The following is a 22,313-nucleotide window of genomic DNA, read 5'->3' as shown; positions in this document are numbered from 1 at the left end:
CTCACAAAAGCTAAATACTTACGCCTAGGGAAAAACACCTTAACTAAGCTCTTAAAACTACAAAATACACAAAAGAAATACCAGTCGATGAATGCTATGTATCACCACTAAGGTGGGAGTACTGGGATTACAGAACTAGTGGAGCTTGGGGTGCTAGCTGACCTCTCCACTTCTGAGCACAGAACCTTTCTCCGTCACAGCAAACACAAGACTAAGTCAGTCGTGGGAACAAAAGCGGAGCACTCGGCCGCATTTTTTAACGGTCGAATGAGCAGGGGCCAACAATAAAAAACAATAGTATCGCTCAGTACAGCACTTAGTGACGTGCATTAAATCGGTCACTTTTGAAAACGGTGACGAATGTTTTGAAAAGTATACTCCGAAATGGAGGGAGAAACGGTTAGCTGAGCGATACACAGTGAGTTTTCCACTAATAGTTCGTGGCTTCTCACAAAAGGGAAATGTCGCGAATTGATTCGTGACAATAACTTCAGGCGTTTTTGCAGTCTTCAGTGTAATTCGAAATATGAAAACTAAAAATACCATGGCACAAGATTTTTCGTATATCAAAATTTCTGCCACATATCTCCAAAAGTGTTTTAACTGTCCTCAGCACCTGTAAACAAGGAAATATAAGCCAGTGACATTTCTGCTGTAAACCACCATTGGTCTCTTAAAGCAGGGTGGTGAAGACTAGATGGAGGGTGAGAGGAGTGAGGATATACTAAAAAAATGAGAAAAAAAAGTCCATATGAATATCGATGAAAGTGTATAAGTGCAGAGTGATTCTACATTTTATTAATAGTAGTGTGAAAGGTGACAACATGTATATTAATTTTGAAGTAGGTGCTTTGGATAGAAATTTGGTTACAGTGGTACATGGCCAGAATAATTATTGATGTTTCCAGTAATGAGATGCATGATTATTAACGCGATATCGTAACACTAGAATTCGTTGATTATTTAAGCCCGCCAAAACAAAACTGATATTATAATGTATGTTGTCAGGCTCTCTGCATAAATCATACTCGTAATGCAAGATGTTGAATATTGTGCTTATTATTGAAACTTAGAATAACGATAGATAGATAGAATAACGAGATCCATGATTATTAAGGCGAAATCTGAACACTAGAATTTTGTCGAATATTAAGTTTGCCTCCCAAATTTCTGATGTTATAAAAATGATGTAAGGCCATATACATATAATCGTACTTGTAATGCTTGATAATTGTTGAATACTGTGCATATCCGAGCAAAACTTATGATAGAATGTGTGGTATCAGGCATTAATATATTTTTTCAATTATTTATTATTATTATTATTATTATTATTATTATTATTATTATTATTATTATTATTTGCTGATTTCTAGGCGTACCTCACCACACCCCCATAATATAAAGCACAGTGTCAGAGTTATTATTATAATAATAATTATTATTATTATTATTATTATTATTATTATTATTATTATTTGCTGATTTCTAGGCATACCTCAGCACACCCCGGTAATATAAAGCACGATGTCAGAGCCTTATTTTCTCCAGCTCAGCACCACACAGCAGTTTGTTTGTTGGTCGCTGTTTTGGTCAGGAGGGGTTGACAGGTCCGTGAAATACCATGTGATTTACCTTTGGCGGTGCTGGGTTAACTTTATGATAGGTTCCTTTGCCTTTGCAAAATTTTGATTCGTTTGTATATTATGCATCGAAGGTATATGGTTGGTAAAATAAATATTGTCAGTCATCATCATCATCATCATCATCATCATCATTGTCATCATCATCACCCATACTACTAATAAATATATAGTATTCATCATCATCATCATCATCAACCTCATCATCATCATCATCATCATCTTTAACATCATCATCATCTCCCTGCTTACTAATCTGTTAATAAATATCATCATCATCATCATCTCCCTACTTACTAACCTGTTAATAAATATCATCATTATCATTATCGTCTCCCTGCTTACTAATCTGTTTATCATCATCATCATCATCATCATCATCATCACTTTTTACGACTAATAAATGTTGTAATTCATACCGATTTGGTTGCTTTTGCCCTTTGGAAGAATCCCCATAATGCATTGTTGACGATAGGATGATATAGTGTAATGCTGACGAATGCTCCTTGGCCTTCAGTTCCTTGTTACGTAGCATTGACCTTTAGTTTTTTGTTACGTAGCGTTGACCTTTTGTTCCTTTTTACGTAGCATTGACCTTTAGTTCCTTGTTCCGTAGTAGTCACAGTAACATGATGGACAGGACCTTCATGTCTCAACTCCGACATAAAGACGGCCTGATGACACTGACCTGTGGGATGATCACTGCTTGCCGCCCTGTCCTCGCCTCGCCTAATCACAGTAATCTCTCCCCAGGCTTTTATTGCTCGTCTGTGTGGACCCTGTAATTGTTCGTTTGCCTTTGCCCTTTGTAGACGGGGGATATAAACTGCCTTCCGTTGCGGGGGATTGAATGACAAACGATGAACTTAAACTGCCTTCTTTTGTGAGAGACTGGATGAAAAACAGTGAAAGAAATGGGAATATAAACTGCCATCTGTTGCGAGAGATTGGGTGACAAACGATGATAGGGGAAAAATGCTGCCTTTCGCTATGAGAGATTGCATACCTGAAAGGATAAACAAGGTAGGGGATATGGTTAACTAGAAAAATTAACCAGTCCGGGGAAATTTCTTGTAATAGTTGACGAGAGAGTGGATTGCTAAAAAGATGGACGAATTGGCCTTCAAGTTGGATCACTGAGTATTAGTGAAACCCTGATTGAAACCCATGAGAGATAAAGAGCCCACGTCAAGGCAGCTGTAACTCTGACTATTGAAGACTAGTTGACCGACCTAGGCTCTTGGTGGCATTGTATAATTAGAAACACTCCAGTCACCTTTTTTCGCATCTCTTCAGTAGGCGCCTAGACCACTGTCTCACTCATTGACTTAGAGTAAAACCAGAGGTGAATAAAATGGGGAGCATATAAAAGAAAGCTACACCAGTAGAAAGAACCATCCACTGTTGTTTACTAAGTCTAATAGGAAGCAGTGGGAAAGCTCATCCTTAATTACGTAAAAGAATAGTGGGGGTCCTAATGATAAAACAAAGCAGGATAATAACACAGGACACTATCTTACGTGTATCATGCAGGTGGGCCCAACGCAGCCTTCCCCCCCCACCATTATTATACAACACAGCAACATACATCGCGTTGAATAATTGACTTAGGAGACCATGATGTCGAGGGATAATGTTGTGATAAGAGCGGCGAGATTATTACCGAGGGAACAGTTACGATGGAGGTAGTAATGATGAGGAGATAAAGTGTGTGTGTGTGTGTGTGTGTGTGTGTGTGTGTGTGTGTGTGTGTGTGTGTGTGCGTGCGCGCGAGCGCCAAAATGAAGCTGGCGAAAGAGAGGTTGAGCAAAGGAAATGAGGCTGTTGGAGGGGCAGGTGTAATACACTGAGTGGGTGTGAAGGGACGAAGCCCAAGGGAAATAATGATGAAAATGATAGGTGGGTAGAGGTGATTAGACAGATTAAAGGGGAGAGAGAGAGAGAGAGAGAGAGAGAGAGTCTTGGCTAGAGGGTATGGTGAGGCGTGATATGGATTAGAGCGATTAGACAAGGTAAGAGTGGAGTGTGGAGAATGGCAGGTAATTTTTTTGTAGCAAGGTGAGGTAGGGTGCTATGATGGTTACAGGGGATTAGGCAGATTAACGATAGGGGTGTGGAGGAGGAAGAAGGGTGGTTGTGGTAGAAGGGTGAGATATCCTTTAATTGCAGTTCGAGATATTTGACAAGATGAGGTTGGAATGATTTTGAGCGGTTGGTTGTGGTAGTGGTGGCAGGGTCAGGTAGGAGTGTGTAAAAAGGGGAGTGGTTATTAGAAGGATATGGTAGGGTGTGATGATTGTGGCAGGGTAATGTAGGTATGTGAAAAAAGGTGGGTCAGGTAAAGTGTAGAGATGGTTAGGGTGATTAGGCAGGATGTGGTATAGAATGATGATATGTTAAAAAGTTAGGTTACATTGCAAGAGGTAAAATAAAGTTAGAGATGAAGTTAGGCTGGTAATCGATGAGGTTTAATTAGTGTATCTTATAACCCCTGAAGTACAATAAGTCTCTCCTATGCTGAATAATAACATCTCGCGGTAATATTAGTAAAGCTGTTGCAGTCATGTACCACTCAGAAACCCCGTCAAAGCTCTGGGTGGATCAGTATGTGGATCTTGTGGGTGGATCAGTGTGTGTGGAATTAGTAGGTGGGTGAATCTTGTAGGGGCCTGTAGCTGGATCAGTGAGTGGGATATGTGAATGGATCAGTGTGGAATAATAAATCTCGATGGAGTCTCTTGGTGGATCAAGGTGTAGAATTTGTGGGTGGATCAGTGAGTGGAACTTGTGGGTGGATCAGTGAATGGAATTCGTGGGTGGATCAGTGAGTGGAATTTGTGGATGGATCAGTGAGTGGAATTTGTGGATGGATCAGTGAGTGGAACTTGTGAGTGGATCAGTGAGTGGAACTTGTGGGGGATCAGTGAATGAAACTTGTGGGTGGATCAGTGAGTGGAAATTATGGGTGGATCAGTGTGTGGAATTTGTTGATGGATCAGTGAGTGGGATTTGTGGGTGGATCAGTGAGTGGAACCTGCCCTGCCTCTCCCTCCCATGTGGCTGTGACCCGCGTTTGTCCTGCTAAAGCCGCTGAGTTACGGCCATCAGCGGCGTCTTCCCTAATGCCCTGCCCCGTCCCCCCCCCACCCCACAACACCCCTCCCAACCCCAACCCCCCCCCACCTCATAAAGCATCGTCCCCGCCCCTCAGGAGTCCCAGCTTAACCGTGATGCATGAGATATAAAAATGGCCAAGTCCCCGCCGTGCCATAAACAGCAGGGCATGCATTACCGCCGCCTACAGATTAAAGTTTGCGGGGTGTCGTAGGCGTGTCTAATTTTGCTGCAGGGACCGTAACTTCGTGGAGATTCTTAGTGATGAATATCAAGTTTGTGGAGATTCTAACTTAGTGGAGATTCTCACTGCCGAATACTTATAAAATTTGTAGAAAAATCTCTCTGAAGAACAATATTAAAGTTGTGAATATTTCTAACCTAGAGGGTATTCGTACTGATGAATATTATGCCGTTAGTGGAGATTCTCAAGGCTTTATGATATTATCTGACGTGAGCCGGAAAAAACTATCTAACAAGGAAGATATTGGTGAAGTATAGGAGGCATCTAGGGATCTTACACACACACACACACACACACACACACACACACACACACACACAGAGGGTTTCAAAAATATAACAGACATGATTGCAATATTGCCGTTGTAAGAGTTAATACCTGTTAAAAACAAAAAAAGTAAAGAGGAGTTTGGCTCAAGAAATCGACAATAACACCTCCCATTACATTTCCGCCATAAAATCCACCTGCATAACCTCAGTGACTGGTAATAAGTGCTCCTGTTAGCGGGTAAACTGATAACGACATGATAACAGAGTGGATCGCGACGTGGTTGTGTTCTGATACTCTCCTCACTGCAATTACCGCAACGCTGTAGACGACTCTTGCTGTGTAATTGTCTTCCTGCCCTGTTAACCGGCTGATTACACGCGCATGTTTCTCATTTATAGCCTCTCTCTCTCTCTCTCTCTCTCTCTCTCTCTCTCTCTCTCTCTCTCTCTCTCTCTCTCTCTCTCTATGTATATCAGTCTGTCCATCTATATCCATTTATCTTAGGAAACAGAACTGGATCTAAAAGCACGAGAAACAGATCCATTTATCTATCTATCTATCTATCTATCTATTGCCAGACGCCTCAATCCCGTTTGGGGTGGCCACAAACAAATCGCCTCCAGGTCGCCCTGTCCCCCGCCATTTCACTGCCCTGCTCCCAACTCACACCCCCTTCTCTCATATACCTCTCCACCCCATCCCTCAATCTCATCCTCGGCCTCCCCCTCCCTCTTCCCCCCTCCACTTCACTCACATACACTCTCTTCGTCAATCTTTCACCCTCCATCCTCTCCACATGGCCAAACCACCTCAGTGTGTTCCTCATAACGCTTCCTATCACATCCACATCAACACCACAACGCTTCTTTATATCCTCATTCGTCAGCCTGTCTCTCCATGTGACTCCACATGCTCCTCTTAATTAACTCATTTCCACTGCTCTCACTCTTGACTTGTGTCCTTCCAACAACGTCCAAGCTTCACTTCCGTACGTTAGAGTTGGTATCACAATACTGTCATGTAGTAACTTTTTCACTTCCATGCTCACTTCTCTGTTTCTTATCACTGCTTTCAAAGAACCAACAACCTTTCTTACCTGCTGTACCCTTTCAAGCACTTCACCCTCCAAACCTCCATCCTTACTTATCACACTACCCAAGTACTTAAACGTACTCACATTTTCCAATTCCTCACCATCCAACCTCGCTGTACATTCACTGACTTCACCTCTCTCAAAGACCATCACTTTACTCTTTCCTACATTCATCTTTAGATTCCGTTTCGTACACACTCTGTCAAACTCATCCACCAAGCCTTGCAGCTCCCCTTTGTCTTCACTGAACAACACAGTATCATCTGCAAACAACAGTACAGGGAGTTTCCAAACACTATCCTCTCTCACCAGCCACTCCAACATCCACTACCCTACCTTGTACCTCTTTTATTACCCCAACCATGTACAGATTGAACAACCATGGAGACATGACACATCCCTTTTTCAAACCAACTTTCAAAGAGAAAAATTCACTTAGTTCACCATCCACACGCACTGCAGCCTTCGCACCATCGTACATACTCTTCACAGCATTCAACAACTTCCCATCTACTCCATATATTCTTAACACTTTCCACAATCTTTGTCTATCTACCCTGTCATATGCATTCTCCAAATCCATGAAAGGCGCATACAACTTCTTTCCCTTCTCTAGAAACTTTTCCACTAAAGATCTAAGAATGAATATTTGGTCTACACAACCTCTTCCCTTCCTAAAGCCTCCCTGTTCTTCTCCAACTAATTTCTCTGTTCTTTCTCTAACTCTGTCAATAAGTATCCTACCATACACTTTTCCTATTATACTAAGAAGACAAATGCCCCTATGATTACCACACACTTCTTTTTCCCCTTTTCCTTTGTACAAGGGAATAATTATACCTGACTTCCAATCCTCCGGGACTCTACCTTCCTCCCAGGCCAATCTGCACATCTTCCACATCCATTCTACTACTATCTCTCCCCCATGCTTCAGCATTTCACCACACACTCCATCAATTCCTGGGGCTTTCCCCGATTTAATTTTCTTCATTGCTTCCACAACTTCTATCCTACTGATTTCTTCCTGTCTTCTCACCTCCCTCCTTCTCCCAGCCATTCCCCAGCCACTTATACTCGCATTACTTCCATCCTCTACGTTCAGCAATTCCTTAAAGTGTTCTCTCCATCTGCTCACTTTTTCTCCCTTCTCCACTAGTAATCTACCATTTTTATCTTTCACTCCCCTGCTAACTTCACTTCCACCCTGTCTTACTCTTTTCACCTCTCTCCAGAACATTTTCTTACAGTCCCTCCACTTTACACTCAAATTCCTTCCAAATTCCTCATCCACTCTCTTCTTACTCTCTCTTTGTAATCATTTCACCTCTCTCTTTCTTTCTACATATAACTCTCTCTTCCGCCTCTCAAGTTCTTCCACGCCCCTATTTCTCATCCATTCATTGTATGCTTTCTTCTTTTGTGCCACAGTCTGTTTCACCTCTTCAGTCCACCATACTGTTCCTTGCACCCCCCTCCGTCTTCTCTTCCTTCCACACACCTCACAAGAAATACACCTCCAATTAGCTGAATAAAAATGGCCAGGTGCTAGCAAGAATAAAATAGTCTAGGGTAGTCCAAATACAGGGCTATACTGTGAGTGGCATAGGCTTCGTAACATCTGTCATTTAACGATTTATTTTCCTCAGACCTTAAAATTTTCCAGCATTTTTTTTTTTTTCGTTTTAGTAAACAGTTTGAAGCCTTAATATACAAGAGGATACTGAGGTGCGGTGTGTGGGGTAAATTTCTAGGGAGGAAGTGTTACGACATCTTATATGCCACTAGGAATATGAATTTTACGAAGATAGTAGGTTACATGTAAAGTGTTAACGATGAGATTATTAATATAATAATAATAATAATAATAATAATAATAATAATAATTATTATTATTATTATTATTATTATTATTATAATAATAATAATAATAATAATTATTATTATTATTATTATTATTATTATTATTATTATTATTCTACTACTACTACTTCTACAACTACTACTACTACTACTACTAATAATAATAATAATAAATTTATTAGTTGCTGTTATTATTACTATTACTATTATTATTTTTTCCTTTTACTACTACTACTACTACTACTACTCTAATTTTTTTTTTTTTTTCTTTTACTTACCAGGATACGTGACTCCATTCCCAGTTCATCCCAATAATGCAAGCTTAAATTGTCGCCTCCTGTGGGGTTCCAAAAGAGAATAATAATATATCATGTTTTTTTTTATGATGCTGTAATGATAGTCGAGAGAGATTATCACAGTGGCTTTGTATACACACTATTTATTAAACTTTTTATCTCTGACCTTTTCTCTGTGGCTGTCTGGCTCTTTAACCATGTCCACCTGTCTGTTTTTCTTCTTATCTCGCTGTCTATCTGTTTCTGTCTGTCAGTCTGTCTCTTCATCCATACCGTACGTATCCATCCATCAGTCTGTTGTCTGCTCATCCATCCATCCATCCATCCATCTATCCATCAATCTGTCTGTCTGAGTCTATGTCTATCTTTCTAATCAGTCTGTCTATGTGTCAGCCAGTCAGTATACCTGTCTGTCTGTCTATCATTTCCTAAGGGTACACGATTTCTCTTTACTTATGCACCCGATTATGCATAAGAGAAATATAAGAAGCCTTAATCCGTGAACAAAGGTTAGCTCAGATATATTTCTTACGGTGGGGTGAAGTAGGATTCGGAGTAAAAAAAAAAAGAAGTTAAAAGAAAAGGAGAGAGAGAGAGAGAGAGAGAGAGAGAGAGAGAGAGAGAGAGAGAGAGAGAGAGAGAGAGAGAGAGAGAGAGCGAGGAGGGGGACATAATATCCATTTTAATATTGAGGTGAATTACATCAGCAACGTCTTAAAGAATATTAGCTTATAAATTGTAAATCCAGAGAAAGGACGAACTACGAATCTCTTAAAGCCATATAGACGGTGACCTTTTAACAGAAGCCCTCTTGATTGCTTCTGTAAGTATGGGATTGGCAGAATAATTGGACTGGGTGAAATATGTACAGTTCTTTCACTTTAACTTGGCCCAGATTTTCCTTTTGTTGCTTGTTTCACTTACCTCAGTGGACGGGAAAGATAGTGCTACGGATCTACACCCTTTCCATAGGACTTCTTCGTGACTAGCACCATTTTCTAGTGTTAGTCTGTTTTCAGCATTCAAGATAGAGAGACGGCAAGTTTGAGCCAAATTAGAGTAAAAAGTGCATGGTAAAAATATGATTCACTTATTGTTCTATATCATTTTTACCGTAACTTAAAATTGCCATCTTTCCATCTTGAATGCTAAGTTGTACCAATAGATTAACACTAGAATATGGTGCTTGTCACGAAGATATGCTATGGAAAGGATGTCGAGTCACAGTAGTCTCTTTCTGACACTGAGCTACGTGAGATAGGCTGCAGAAAGACCAAAATCTGTGTCAAGTTAAGGTGAAGAGAGTATAGTATATAATTCATAACTTCGGTAGGCAATGCATCACGAGGGAAAAATTACAACCATCAGTACCATGACGTTTATTTATATATTTATTTATTATATTTATGCTTTAGTCAATAATTTCCTAGAGTACAAGAAACTAAAGCTTCACACACTGTAGAGGCGCCTGAAGGAAGCACTACATCAGGCGAGTGGATGGTGGCCGTCCCCATGATATGTGTGTGAAATAAGAAAGGAAGAAAAAGAAAAATTTAGATTAAGGCAAATACATTCATCCCATCAGCGTCACACCCACAACCCTGTCAGGTCACTTGGCTGCGTAAGACTCGAGCAATGACAGTGGAAGTGTTTTCGCTCCGTGCCACCTCTCCCCCTTTTTCCTTCGTGAAATAATAACTACCCATCTAACTAACTAAATAAATAAATAGAGATAAAAAAGCAGAGTTCTCACACCAACTCTTCTTCGTCAGGTCACGTGGCTGCGTAAGAGGGACGCACATGTACTGACGGTGGGCCTCTTCTCCTACACGACAGACCAGCGTTTCACCGCCCTGCACGCCGAAGGGTCACCGGACTGGACGCTAAAGATCACCAGCCCCCAACCCCGAGACTCCGGCACCTACGAGTGTCAGGTGTCGACTGAACCCAAGATCTCCAAGGCCTTCAACCTCAGTGTCGTGGGTGAGTCGTGTTAACCTGATGTTGGCCTAAGGCTTGTTGTCATTGGAGATGTCGTGTTGCTTTTTCTTGAGGGATTTGGTTTCCTTGTTGCTTGTTAATTTTCTCTCTCTCTCTCTCTCTCTCTCTCTCTCTCTCAAAGACATAGGTCGAAGGATATGAAGGTGTAATGGACAAAATAAATCGCCGAGAAAAAGATGTTACGAAATTTCCTTTGTTAACAAGAACATGGCTCTTGTTCCAATATTGAATCAGGTTTGATTTTCTTATTTTTTTTTAAATGTTGACTAGATTTGTGCTACTTAATATCAACATTCTCTCTTAGTAACTCTATTAATTTATTGAAGCAAATGGTGAGTCCACTGTTGGCTAACTTAAACATGCACAAGCGCCTGTTAAAAATAAAGCATCATAAAAGACCGAAGAATGGAGGGAGGAGAGAAAGGAAAAGAAAAAAAAAGAGGGAGGAAGGAAGAAGGGAGGAAAGAAGAAAGAAAGAAAGAAAGGAATAAAAAAAGAAAGAAAAAGAAAAAGAAAGGAAGGGAGGAAAGAAGAAACAAAGGAAGGAGAAAAGAAGGAAGGAGGGAAGAAAGATAAGAAAGGAAGAAGGGAGGGTACAATGAAAGGAACAAACGGTAAAGAAGTGAATTTCAGAAGGAACAAGCTGTCAGTATTTGAGGACAAGGAACAACTATGAACACAAACAATCGACCATGACAAGGCAAGCACGCAGTCATTATCGATACACAGGGATTTAACATCTTTGTATCCATTCACTGCCATATAAACAGAGTAAGAGGGACTAAGAGAGAGGCTTCATACAAATGTCAGGTTGGCCGAGGAAATCCAATTTTCTTAGTTGGATGCTGAACGTGCCCTTCTTTGCAGTATCCCACCCCCACACAGGCATCACGGTGAATTTTGTAAAGACATCAGTTTGTCAGGTACACGATCACATTGCTTTATTCACTGCTTTAATTCACCGTCATCACAGGTTCGAGAATTTCTTACTAGCACAAAATCGTACATAACTGTTGAACCACAGATTGAGCTAGGTAGATGGAGGACTGTTTGCTGTACGTACAATTGCTTTACCGAATTTCTCCTAGTGAGGCCTTGCGCGCGATAGCTGTATTTTCCGGCCGCGATTTATATTCCGTATGCCTCTCTGCATTTACGGATTCGCTGGCTCGGCTGGTACAATTTTGCCCGCGGTCCCTGTTACTCACCCGCACCTATTTCCACGCCGGGCAAAAGGGGGTTAATGGCATTGCATCCTGAATATATATATATATATAAACCCCGCAATCGCTTCCACCAGGGCCGCTCCTACCTCAAAGGCCGTGCGCGTGTCGACTGCCTTTTTGTCTGTTCTCTTGAAGTTGTTCCTCTCTGTGCACGATTCTCTCTTTGCCTCCAACAGCAATGGAATAAAAATTGGAGGTGGAGTTCGGTGAAGGTCAGGTCGGGTCGGGTCGGGTCGGGTTCCTATCGCTGTCTCTTTGTGAAAAATTGTATGGCCTTGGAATTATTTAGTCTCTGTAAATAATAATCGCCCTTGGAGACTATGCTGCCGTGTTTGTGAAATAATGGATGCTGAGAGAGAGAGAGAGAGAGATCAGAAAACGAACTGAACACCGACATGACAAGGAATGGTATAAGATGGATAATAAGTAAAAGACGAGTGATAGATAATGGGAGGGAGACTGAAGGAAAAGAAATTCACTGGTCTTTTTTTCTTTTGAGAGAGAAGTAACGAGACGAAGAAAGAATGAAGAAAAACGAGCAGTAAAGAAAGAGAGGTAGAGCGAGAAAAAAGAGAGGGAGAAAGTGAGTGAGTTGTTTGTTGAGGAAACGACGCGAAAATTCACCTTTGTCGATTTTACCCCCTTATTTCTCTCTCCTCTCCCCCTCCTCGTTGTCCTCCTCTTTTTCCTCTTCCTCTGTCTCTTTTTCTTTTCTCTCTCTCCCTCCTCTACCTCTGCTTCCTATACCTCTCCCCCTCCCTTTACCTATCTCCTCCACTTCTCTCCACTTCCACCGCTATTTCCCCTTACTCTGCTACTTCTCATCCTGTATTTTCTGTCTCCTCCCCCTCCTCTCTCCATTCCTCTTCCACATCTTTCCTCCCCTCATTTTCCTCTCCTTGCACTCCCCCTCTCCCCTCTTCTACCCCTCCTTTATGCCATCTTCCCCTTCCCATCCTCTCCATCTCTCCCCGCTCCAACCTCACCCCAGCTCTACCTTTCCTCTCTCATCTTCTCTCCTCTCCCTTCACTTCCTCGCTTTCCCTCTTCTCTCCCCGTCCTTCTCTCTTCTCCGTCTTTGCCACTTCCCTTTCCATCCCCCCTGTCTCTCTCCCTCTTTCTCCCCCCTCTCTTCCTTTTCCTCCTCATTCCTCTTCTGCCTCCTTTATCTAACGCCTTCTCATCTCTTTCCTGTCTCTTTTTCTCCTTCCCCCTGATCCACTTTATTTTTTCATTTTCTCCCTCTTTCTCATCCCTTTTCCATTACTCTCCCTTTACTTTTTTCACCTCCACTTCTTCACACGTCATTCTCCTCCCTTCCTTCTTCCCACTCCTCCCGTTTCTCTCCTCCCTCCTGTTCACACCATTCTCTCCTCCCCTTCACTCATCCCTTCTCCCTCTTCCTTTCATACCCTCTCACTTTCTCTCACTTCCCCCTTTTCTGTCCTCCTCCCGTCTAATCCTTTCTCATCCTTTCACTCCTAACTTATGTACCCTCTCTCTGCTTTCCCTCGCCTCCCGTACTCTTCTTTTCTTCATCCTCTTCCTCTCTTCTCCCCTTTCCCCCCCCTCTTTGCCCCTTCTTTCGCTCTTCCTCTCCACACCCATTTCCTTCCCTCCTTCTCCCCTCCTCGCTCTCTCTTTTTTCTTTCCGTCTTCCTCTTATTCCACTCATTTATCCTCCCCTCCTTCCTTTTCTTTTCCCCTTCCCCTCTTTTCTTCCCCTCCCACTTCCCCTTTTGTCTTTCTCTCCGCACTCATACTAGTTGTCATCCCACTCCCAGGCCGTGATATTATTTGGTATAATGTGCGTTTCCCTTCTCTCCCATCACACTTCCCTTTTCCTCCCTTTACTCCCCACTTTCATTCCCAAACTTTTCCTTTTCTTCTCTCCTCCCATCCCCTCCTCAGCGTTCTCTTCTCCTCCCTTCCTTCTCCATCTTATCATCATGTTCCTTGTTTGTGTCCCCACTTCCTCCCTTTCCCTCCACCTCTTCCATTCCCTCCCCCGTTCCATCCTCTACCCTTACTTCCCTTCCGCCTTCTTACTCTCATTTTTTTTTCCCTCCTCTCTTTTCCTTTCCCCCGTCTACTCCGCTACCCCCTTCCCTCCCATCCACTCTTTTCTGACCCCTTTTTCCCCTTTCCCCCCTCACCTCCTTCCCCTCCACTTCTGTCTGAACCCCCTTATCTTTCTCCCCCCTCCCATCCCTGCATCCCTTTAACTCTTCTCTGACCCACTTTTCTCCTCTCCCCCTTCCTCACCCCGGCAGTCTTTTCTGACCCTCTTTCTCCTCTTCCTCCTTCCACTTCCTTACTCCCTCATCCCCTCCTCCACCCTTTATTACCCGCTATCTTCTTCCCCTCCTCCAGTTTCCCCCACGTCTTTCCTCCTGGCTGTATTGTATAAGGGGTGAATTTCCCCCCAAGTGAGCCATGGTTATTATTGCTTCTTAAAAAACTCACCGCCCTGTTCCTGCTGGGGGTCCTGTGTGTCTCCATGCGGATATTGTCTCGTAAAGCTGTCTCCAAACCCCCCCTCCTCCACCTCCACCTCTCCTCTTTCCCCCTCCCCACACACACACACTTCCATCTTCCTCCTCTCCTCCCGCTCTTTCTTTCCGCCTTCTTCCTCTCACACGCTCCTGCCTTCTTCCTTTTTCATCCTTCCTCCCTCCCAGCACCACACACGTCTGTCTTCTTCCTGTTCACCCTCTTTCCTTCTTCCTATCCCGTCTCCCTACCCCCAGCCCCAAACCCCCCACCCTGTAGCACACACGTATACTCATCTTTCTCATATCTCTCTCTTTGCTCACATTTTCTCTCGCTCTCTCCTACCCGTTCTCCCTTCTCTCTCACATATACTTTCCTATCTTTGTGCCATCTTCTTCCTCCTTTCCTTCTATTCCTTCCTTCCTTCATTCCCTCCTTTTTTTTCTGTTTGTTCCCACTTCAGTATTCCTTTGCTGCTTGCTTCCTCCCCTCCTTCCTTCCACCTCTCTCTTTCCTAGTTTCCTACTCCTATCCCACCCGCCTTTCTTCTCACTCCTTCCTGCTTTCCTCCACCCTCCACCAGAGCTTTCCTGATCCCCCTCTTACCCTCCACCTAACGCCATCCAAGCCATCTACCACACTCCCACTTCATATTAAACTCCTTCTTCCACTCTCTTCCCCACGATGCCCCTCTACCGTCATCTTCCTTTCCTCCTTCTCTCTCCCTCTTCATACATGGAGCTCCCTCTTCTCTCCTGTTTTTCCAGTTTTTTATATTTCCTTTCTACTGTCACTATTTCCCTCTTATTTCCATCTCACCTCTGCCCTCAGCTTCCCCAATCCCCTCCTTTTCTCTCATATCAACAGTTACCTCTACCACCTATCTCATGATCACTATAAAAACATTCATGCAAACCTTATACACGTCACCCCCACATTCTTAAACACAAATACACACACACACACACACACACACACACACACACACACACACACACACACACACACACACACACACACACACACACACACACACACACACACACACATTTTTCCTCACTCCACAGTACTCTGACAGATACATATGCATACACACAAATGAACTCTCTCTCACACTCCCAGAACACACACACACACACACACACACACACACACACACACACACACACACACACACACACACACACACACACACATTTTTCCTCTCTCCACAGTATTCTGACATACATATGCACACACACAAATGAACTCTCTCTCTCTCACACACACACACACACACACACACACAAACACACACACACACACACACACACACACACACACACACACACACACACACACACACACAATTGCATGTCAGGGATAAGTCGCTCGGAACATACATAAACCCATCGCCACAAGTGACTGAAAATACCCATTCCCCGCAGTGACAAATCCTCCTCCCCTTCCGCTTCCCCGCCAAAATCCCTCCCCCCTTGCTTCCCCCAAATCCTCCCAAGCACCACTGAGTACCCCCTGGCCCACCAATAAATCCCTATCCCCTACCCCCTACCACTGACACATCCCACATCAGCCCCCCCCCCCCTTTCCCAGCGCCTTTCCTCACTCTAGCCTCCCTTCCCCAAAACACTCCCCTCCCTTCACGTGCCACTTCACGCCTCCCCCACTCTCCCCGACCCCCTTCACCCTTTCCCCCATCTTACCCCCATCCCCCCCCCCTTTCTCATTGTCCCCCATGCCCAGCTTATCAATATCCAGCGAGTGGTTATCTGCTCACACCGGATATTCGCGGTACTGTTTGTAATATCCACGCGACACCCTGGCCTGTATACATTTGTTGTGGCGGCCTGAAAGCGGCTTGTGTGTGTGTGTGTGTGTGTGTGTGTGTGTGTGTGTGTGTGTGTGTGTGTGTGTGTGTGTGTGTGGTCATCGCTATACTGTTTTTTTTTTTTTTTTTATTAACGCTAAGTCGCATTTTGTCGATAAGGGCTAAGGCGTTGCCCCTGGGTAGTAGAGGACTTAGGTTTTGGAGCGTGTACCAATTTATGACCGGATGCCCTTCGTGATATCTACCAATAACCCTTGGGTGGACTCAGACCTCCGACCCTTCGATCAGAGCGCTGTAACCCACTGAGCCACGGCTGCTACAACCAGCTAGGTGACAGGAGAGCGCTACCTCTCCCTCGGCGCGGCGCGAACTCATGAGTCTTTGGTCTCTAGTCAGGCGCTGTACCACTGAGTCACCATGTCCCTTAAAAGACTCTTTGACTCATGGTTGGAACCCGGGCAAATATTCTGGCCGGATAGCCGTACACATCCCCCTCCTACACTCCATACCCTGTGTGAGTTGTCGAGGTGTCGGATACTGTTGTTTTATTCTCTCTCTCTCTCTCTCTCTCTCTCTCTCTCTCTCTCTCTCTCTCTCTCTCTCTCTCTCTCTCTCTCTCTCTCTCTCTAATACATTCCTTCCAGCTCTTTTTCAATTCCCAGTTTCCATAACCTCTCTCTCTCTCTCTCTCTCTCTCTCTCTCTCTCTCTCTCTCGTTTCCATCCGCCGTGACGTCTTCCTATCCTTCGCTCATTTTTATGCACCATATTTCCCCAACTCAGTCGCCTTCCTTTTGCTTCCTCTTTCCATCTCTTTCTTTCTTCCTTTCTCTCTTCTTTCTTTCATTCCTGTTTTTATTTCCTTCTGTTCCCTTTCTCTTCACCACTCCAGAAACTAATAATCTATGCCATCGTCCACATGACCACTTATTTCTTTACTCTCAGACTACAAAAAGGAGAATTTATTTAACCGTTATCTGTAGAGTAATAGAAGGCTGTCTCTAACCCTTACGTCTTAAAAGCCTCTGCTGAGTTGAAAAAATGGTATTGAGACAGCAAAAATGAAATATTATTAGCTTGTATCGTCGTTATGGTGCTTGAGTTAATAGTGAATAGACCATACATTATTTATTTATTTATGTATTTTTGCAAATGGTCCACTCCAGGTAGACTCAGCAGTTCATTCTTCTAGGTCTCGTTCACTCTATAAATGGAGCCCACCTTCTCCTGCCACCCCATGGGCACAAACACTGCATGCCTGAATCAAAACATGTCTGTGTTAACTTAGTCCAGGCTGATAAATATTTTGCTGCTTCCTTAATAATTTTTAAACTTCTTTCACCACATCTTGTTTCTAAATTGTATTCTGTCTTCTTCCAACATCTTCACATTTCACTCTGCCTTTCAGCCTTCATCATAATGTTATAACAATGGTTTCTGTGTCCTGTGGTTCCTTAAGAATTAAAATTGACTGATGATATGACCTTGTTATCGCTGTCGACCTTGCTGGTAGTTCTTCCACATTTGTGTTTTCCAGTTTCCTGTGTCTTGATCCTACCCAGTCCATTTATAATACTAGAAATATATTAATGATGATGATGATGATGATGATGATGATGATGATGATGATGAGGAGGAGGAGGAGGAGGAGGAGGATATTGCTGCTGTTGCGGCTGATGATGATAATGATGATTTTTTCTTTTTCTGGCCACGAAAAAATCTTTTTAGTCCTTTGAATCCGTTGACGTACGGTATATCTATCTATCGATCTATCTGTCTATGTCTATTTATATCTATCTATCTATCTGTCTATCAGTCTGTCTATTTGTATATATATTTTGCCATTTCCAGACAATTATATTCTTCGAAGTGCCTCATCTGTTATGTAAGTTTGATAAAGTTTCTCCGCAGCTGAATAAGTGCGTCTGAAGGTAACAGAAATAAATAAATAAATATATAGGACATACTCGCAGTGAAGTGGCTGAAATTAACCATCTTTGTACCAGCACTTCTTTTCCCTAGTTTCAATCTTCCATCACTCCTTCCTCTTTTCCATCCTCTTTCCCATATTTTCTCTTTCTGTACCAACAATTCTTCCTCTTTTCCGTCCTTTTTTCCTTATTTTATTCTACTCTTCCATTACTTCTTCCTCTTTTCCGCCCTTTTTTTACTTAATTTCTCGTACTCTTCCATCACTTTTTCCTTTTTCCTTCCTCTTTATTTTCCTACTCTTTCATCACTTCCTCTTTTCCTTCCTCTTTTCTCTGTTTTTCCTACTCCTCCGCCACGTTTATCCCTCTGCATGAAACCTCTTTCCACTGCGCCACCCCTTGTTTATTCTTTTTTTTTTTTTTTCCTGTCCACTCTTCCTCATTTGCAATCCTTATTTCTCATCTCTCTTATCCCCCTCTTCTCATTTATCCCATTTCTTACCTCTCCATCTAGTCTTTCACTCCTCTCCCTCTCCGTTCCTCTCCTCTCCATCACTCTTCCTTTCCTTTTGCTTTGTTCCATCCACTTCTTCTTTTCCCCTTCCTTTTCTCCACCTCTCCCCTCATCTCTGTCTCTCTCTCTCTGCTTCAGTCTACCTCTCCGACTCCTCTCCCTCCTCTCTCACCCCTCTCCTCCTCTTTTCCCTCTGCTGCAGGCCACCAGTCCCTCACCTCTCCCTTTGTTCCATCCACTTCACTCTCTTCTCTCCCAGTGCTTCACCTACCTCTTCCTCCCCTTTTCTTCTGCTCCATCCACCTTCCCCGCTTCTCTCCCACTGCTCCATCTACAGCTGCCTTTCCTATACACAACTACCTCTCATCTCCGACCCCTCTTCCTCCTTTCTCCTTCTCCTTTTTCTCTCCTCTTCTTCTCCTCCTCTCCCTCCCCACCATAACCCGTCAATCCTTCTCGCATGTTATCTGTCAGTTCCATTTCCTGACCGTCGGCTTAAACGTATATCTTCACTGGCCTGTGCCTCAATCGACTGTGTGTGTGTGTGTGTGTGTGTGTGTGTGTGTGTGTGTGTGGGTGGGTGCGCGCGCGCGCCTTCCTCTCTCCTTTTCCACCATAACACTTCAATCCTTCTCTCCTGTTACCTGTATATATATATATGCCATTGTTTCTCGTGTCTCTATTTTCTCATTTCCATTCCCATCTTTTTGAACATTTTTCGTCCTTTAAACATTCTTCCTCTTGTAAACGTCTCTAGTGGTAGGTGGGGGCGCTCACCATTCACTCACTCGATGTAGTGCTGCTCTCGGGTGACTTCCCTTTCCTCTCTTCCTGCCGTCCTCGTCTATCTTTTTTTCTTCATTCAGTCCTCTTATGCGTACAGGTGACTCTACATTCCCTCTTCTGTCTTTGTTTCCTTCATTTCCTCTTCCTTCAGCCTTTGGGTGACTCTGCGCTGAGTGACAAGCCAAATTGTTTCCTGTACACCAGAAAACCATTTACTGCGCTGTATGGTAACCATAACACCAAGTTATGGCGCCTGGTGGCTTAGTGGGCAATTAAAGGCTCTCCAGTCGGATTGAGCCTGTGCAGGTTTATATCCAAGGGGTGGTTGAGGTTTATTGCTCACGTAATGCCACTCAGGGATGAGTGAGGCTGGTCACTCTCATCATAAATATCAGGACCAACTTACCTAGCCCCGGGCCTCTACACTCCTCGTGGAGCAACACAGGATTAGATGATGACGATGATGATGCTATAAACTTCTCCCTTCCTTTCGCCTCTTCACTCCGATGACGTATTTATGTTATTGCTACCATCAGACAATTTTATTCAGTTTGGAAGACATCGAACGGGTTGTTGTTATTGTTGTTGTTGTTGTTGTCGTCGTCCCAGGCTCATCTGAAACGTGGGCTCACTGAATTGGAGGCTTAAGTTGTCCTCTTCCTGCAGTCCACCATCTTCCTTTTGGGGGACAGTGAAGTAATTGAGGGATGTTTATAACCTGGCAGTGGAGCCGCCCGGAAATATCAGTGCCACCACATGAAGGCGTCCCACTCCAGCTCACTTCCCTTAATTAAAGTGTGTTTATGGAGAAAGGGATTAAGGTGGAGCAAGAACTGTGTCATTCTCTCAGCCAACGCAGTTTCCATTCGAGGTTATCATTAATGTTGGAGCAGCATAGTGATCTAGACAGGTATATCTTCCTTCTTTATCTGTACCCCAGTCCAGCGTTTTTACCTCTCTTCTCTTTCCTCGCTCCCTCTCCACTTTAACTCCTCAGTCCTTCTCTCATATTGCCTATCTATCTGAGCCACTTTTTTAAAACATATTTTCTTTCCTCCTCTTTGTATCTGTTCCTCCTCTTTGTATCTGTTCGTCACTTCAAATATATCCCTTCCTCCTCTCCGTGTTTCCGACTGTTTCTTTTATTCTGTTCCTGATCTTTGCATCTCCTCTCTGCCGTCAGTCAGTCTCACTTGTTTATTCTGCATTGCCTGATCGTCATTTCAAACTCATATCCTTTCACTTATTTCCAGGTATTGTATATTCCATGCTTTTACATTGCTTCCCTGCTTCTCACCTGTCAGTCTTTCTTTTATATATTTCTGTTTTGACTTCTCATTCTCCTTTTATTTCTTTTTCCTTTCCGTAACTTAAAACATTTCGTCTTCCATTTTAGTCACTTCTCACTGATTCTCTCCTTAATTCGCTTTTCCGCCTCATTTGTTTATCTCAGTTTGTCTTCTGTTCTCTTCGTTCTTCTTGTTTTACTCTTTAACGTTTTACTATTCATATTATTTCTTTCCTGCATCATTTTTTTTTTTCCCTCAAACTCATAATTTTGTTCTTGCGTCTTTTTCATCGAGTCACCCCATATCACCCCGAGTCACCCCGTGTATTACCCCGTATCACGCCATATCACCCCGAGTCACCCCTTATCACTCCCTATTACGCCATGTCAGCTCATATCACCCCGAGTCACCCTATATCACCCGGAGTCACCCTGTATTACCCCGAGTCACCCCATATCACTCCCCATCACCCCTTATCACTCCCTATCACGCCCCTATCACCCCATATCACCCAGAGTCACCCCGTATCACCTCTTATCATTCCCTATCACCTCTTATAACTCCCCATCACCCCGAATCACTCCCCTATCACCCCGTATCACCCCGAGTCACCCCTCTGAGGTTCCCGTTCGCATCAGAATATAGATTTTCGATACCCGAGGCGGAAACAGATTTTGAACTCTTAAATTTTACATTGAGGGAGAATTTCCGTTTTCTGTTTTCTCAAGGAAGGAGATGAGCTCTCTCTCTCTCTCTCTCTCTCTCTCTCTCAGCTTCACCCCTAAGATAATCAGTACCGAAGTCGAAATGTATCATATTTTCTCTCTCTCTCTCTCTCTCTCTCTCTCTCTCTCTCTCTCTCTCTCTCTCTCTCTCAGCTTCACCCTTAAGATAATCGGTACTGAAGTCGAAATGTGTCATATTCTCTCTCTCTCTCTCTCTCTCTCTCTCTCTCTCTCTCTCTCTCTCTCTCTCTCTCTCTCTCTCTCTCTCGATGACACCTGTTTTCCAGTGTATTCGTGCTGCCTATACAGTTTTAATTAACACTCAATTACTCGCACGTAAAGCATTACTAAAAGCGATATCTAAGCCCCAAGTTCAAGAAGCCTCTGATAAGCTGAAGAAAATCGTCTGAAGGTAGGAAGAGTGAACTGAGAAACACGTCCTCGCCATGGAGGGGTTTAGGAAGGGGTTTTCACAGTGAAGGGGTAAAAAAAAAATCCGTTCCCTTTCAGACTAAGCTGATCAAAATCGTCTGGTATAGGGAGAATATTTCTAAGTTGAATAAAATCATTTGTATAAGATAGAATAAGTTTAATAAAATCGTCTGGTGCAGAGGAGAATATTCCAAAGTTGAATGAAATCGTCTGTTGCCAAAGAATATTCCTAAGCTGAATGAGACCAGTGCAGGCGAGAACAGTCCTAAGCTGGATAAAATCGTTTGGTGCAAGAGAGAATATTCCCAAGCTGAATTAAATCGTCTGACGGAAGACAGAATATTTCCAAGCTAAACAAAATCGTCTGGTGCAAGAGGGAATAAAAATAAATGCAAAGTCCTTGAGCTGAAGAGGTTAAATTTGTCCTTCTGTTTTGCGCTGGTTGACAACAGTGGCGTGGACGCAGCTCTCCTTGTCCACGGATGAACGCTCCTGTGGCGTTGTTTTCCGCACCATGGAGCGAAAACTCATTGGAGTTTGCTTCGCCAGGCTTAACACGAGTATATATT

At 43.3% G+C, this 22,313-nt stretch overlaps 1 protein-coding gene across 1 annotated transcript in view; it reads left to right on the top strand.

Moving 5' to 3' along the window:
* Window positions 1–22,313, top strand: part of LOC145392363 (limbic system-associated membrane protein-like) — a 157,247-nt gene that overhangs the window by 50,489 nt on the left and 84,445 nt on the right. Inside the window, exon 3 of the mRNA XM_080266765.1 lies at window positions 10,293–10,503. Within this exon, the coding sequence (XP_080122891.1) occupies window positions 10,293–10,503 (211 nt within the window). The remainder of the gene's footprint in view (window positions 1–10,292; window positions 10,504–22,313) is intronic.

Source organism: Coenobita brevimanus, chromosome 22 (assembly GCF_032717465.1).
Source record: "Coenobita brevimanus isolate Jiangsu-jjx chromosome 22, ASM3271746v2, whole genome shotgun sequence".
Classification (NCBI taxonomy): Eukaryota; Metazoa; Arthropoda; class Malacostraca; order Decapoda; family Coenobitidae; genus Coenobita; species Coenobita brevimanus.
Note: the sequence above shows the minus strand (reverse complement) of the source record. Positions and strands in the feature narration are given on the sequence as shown.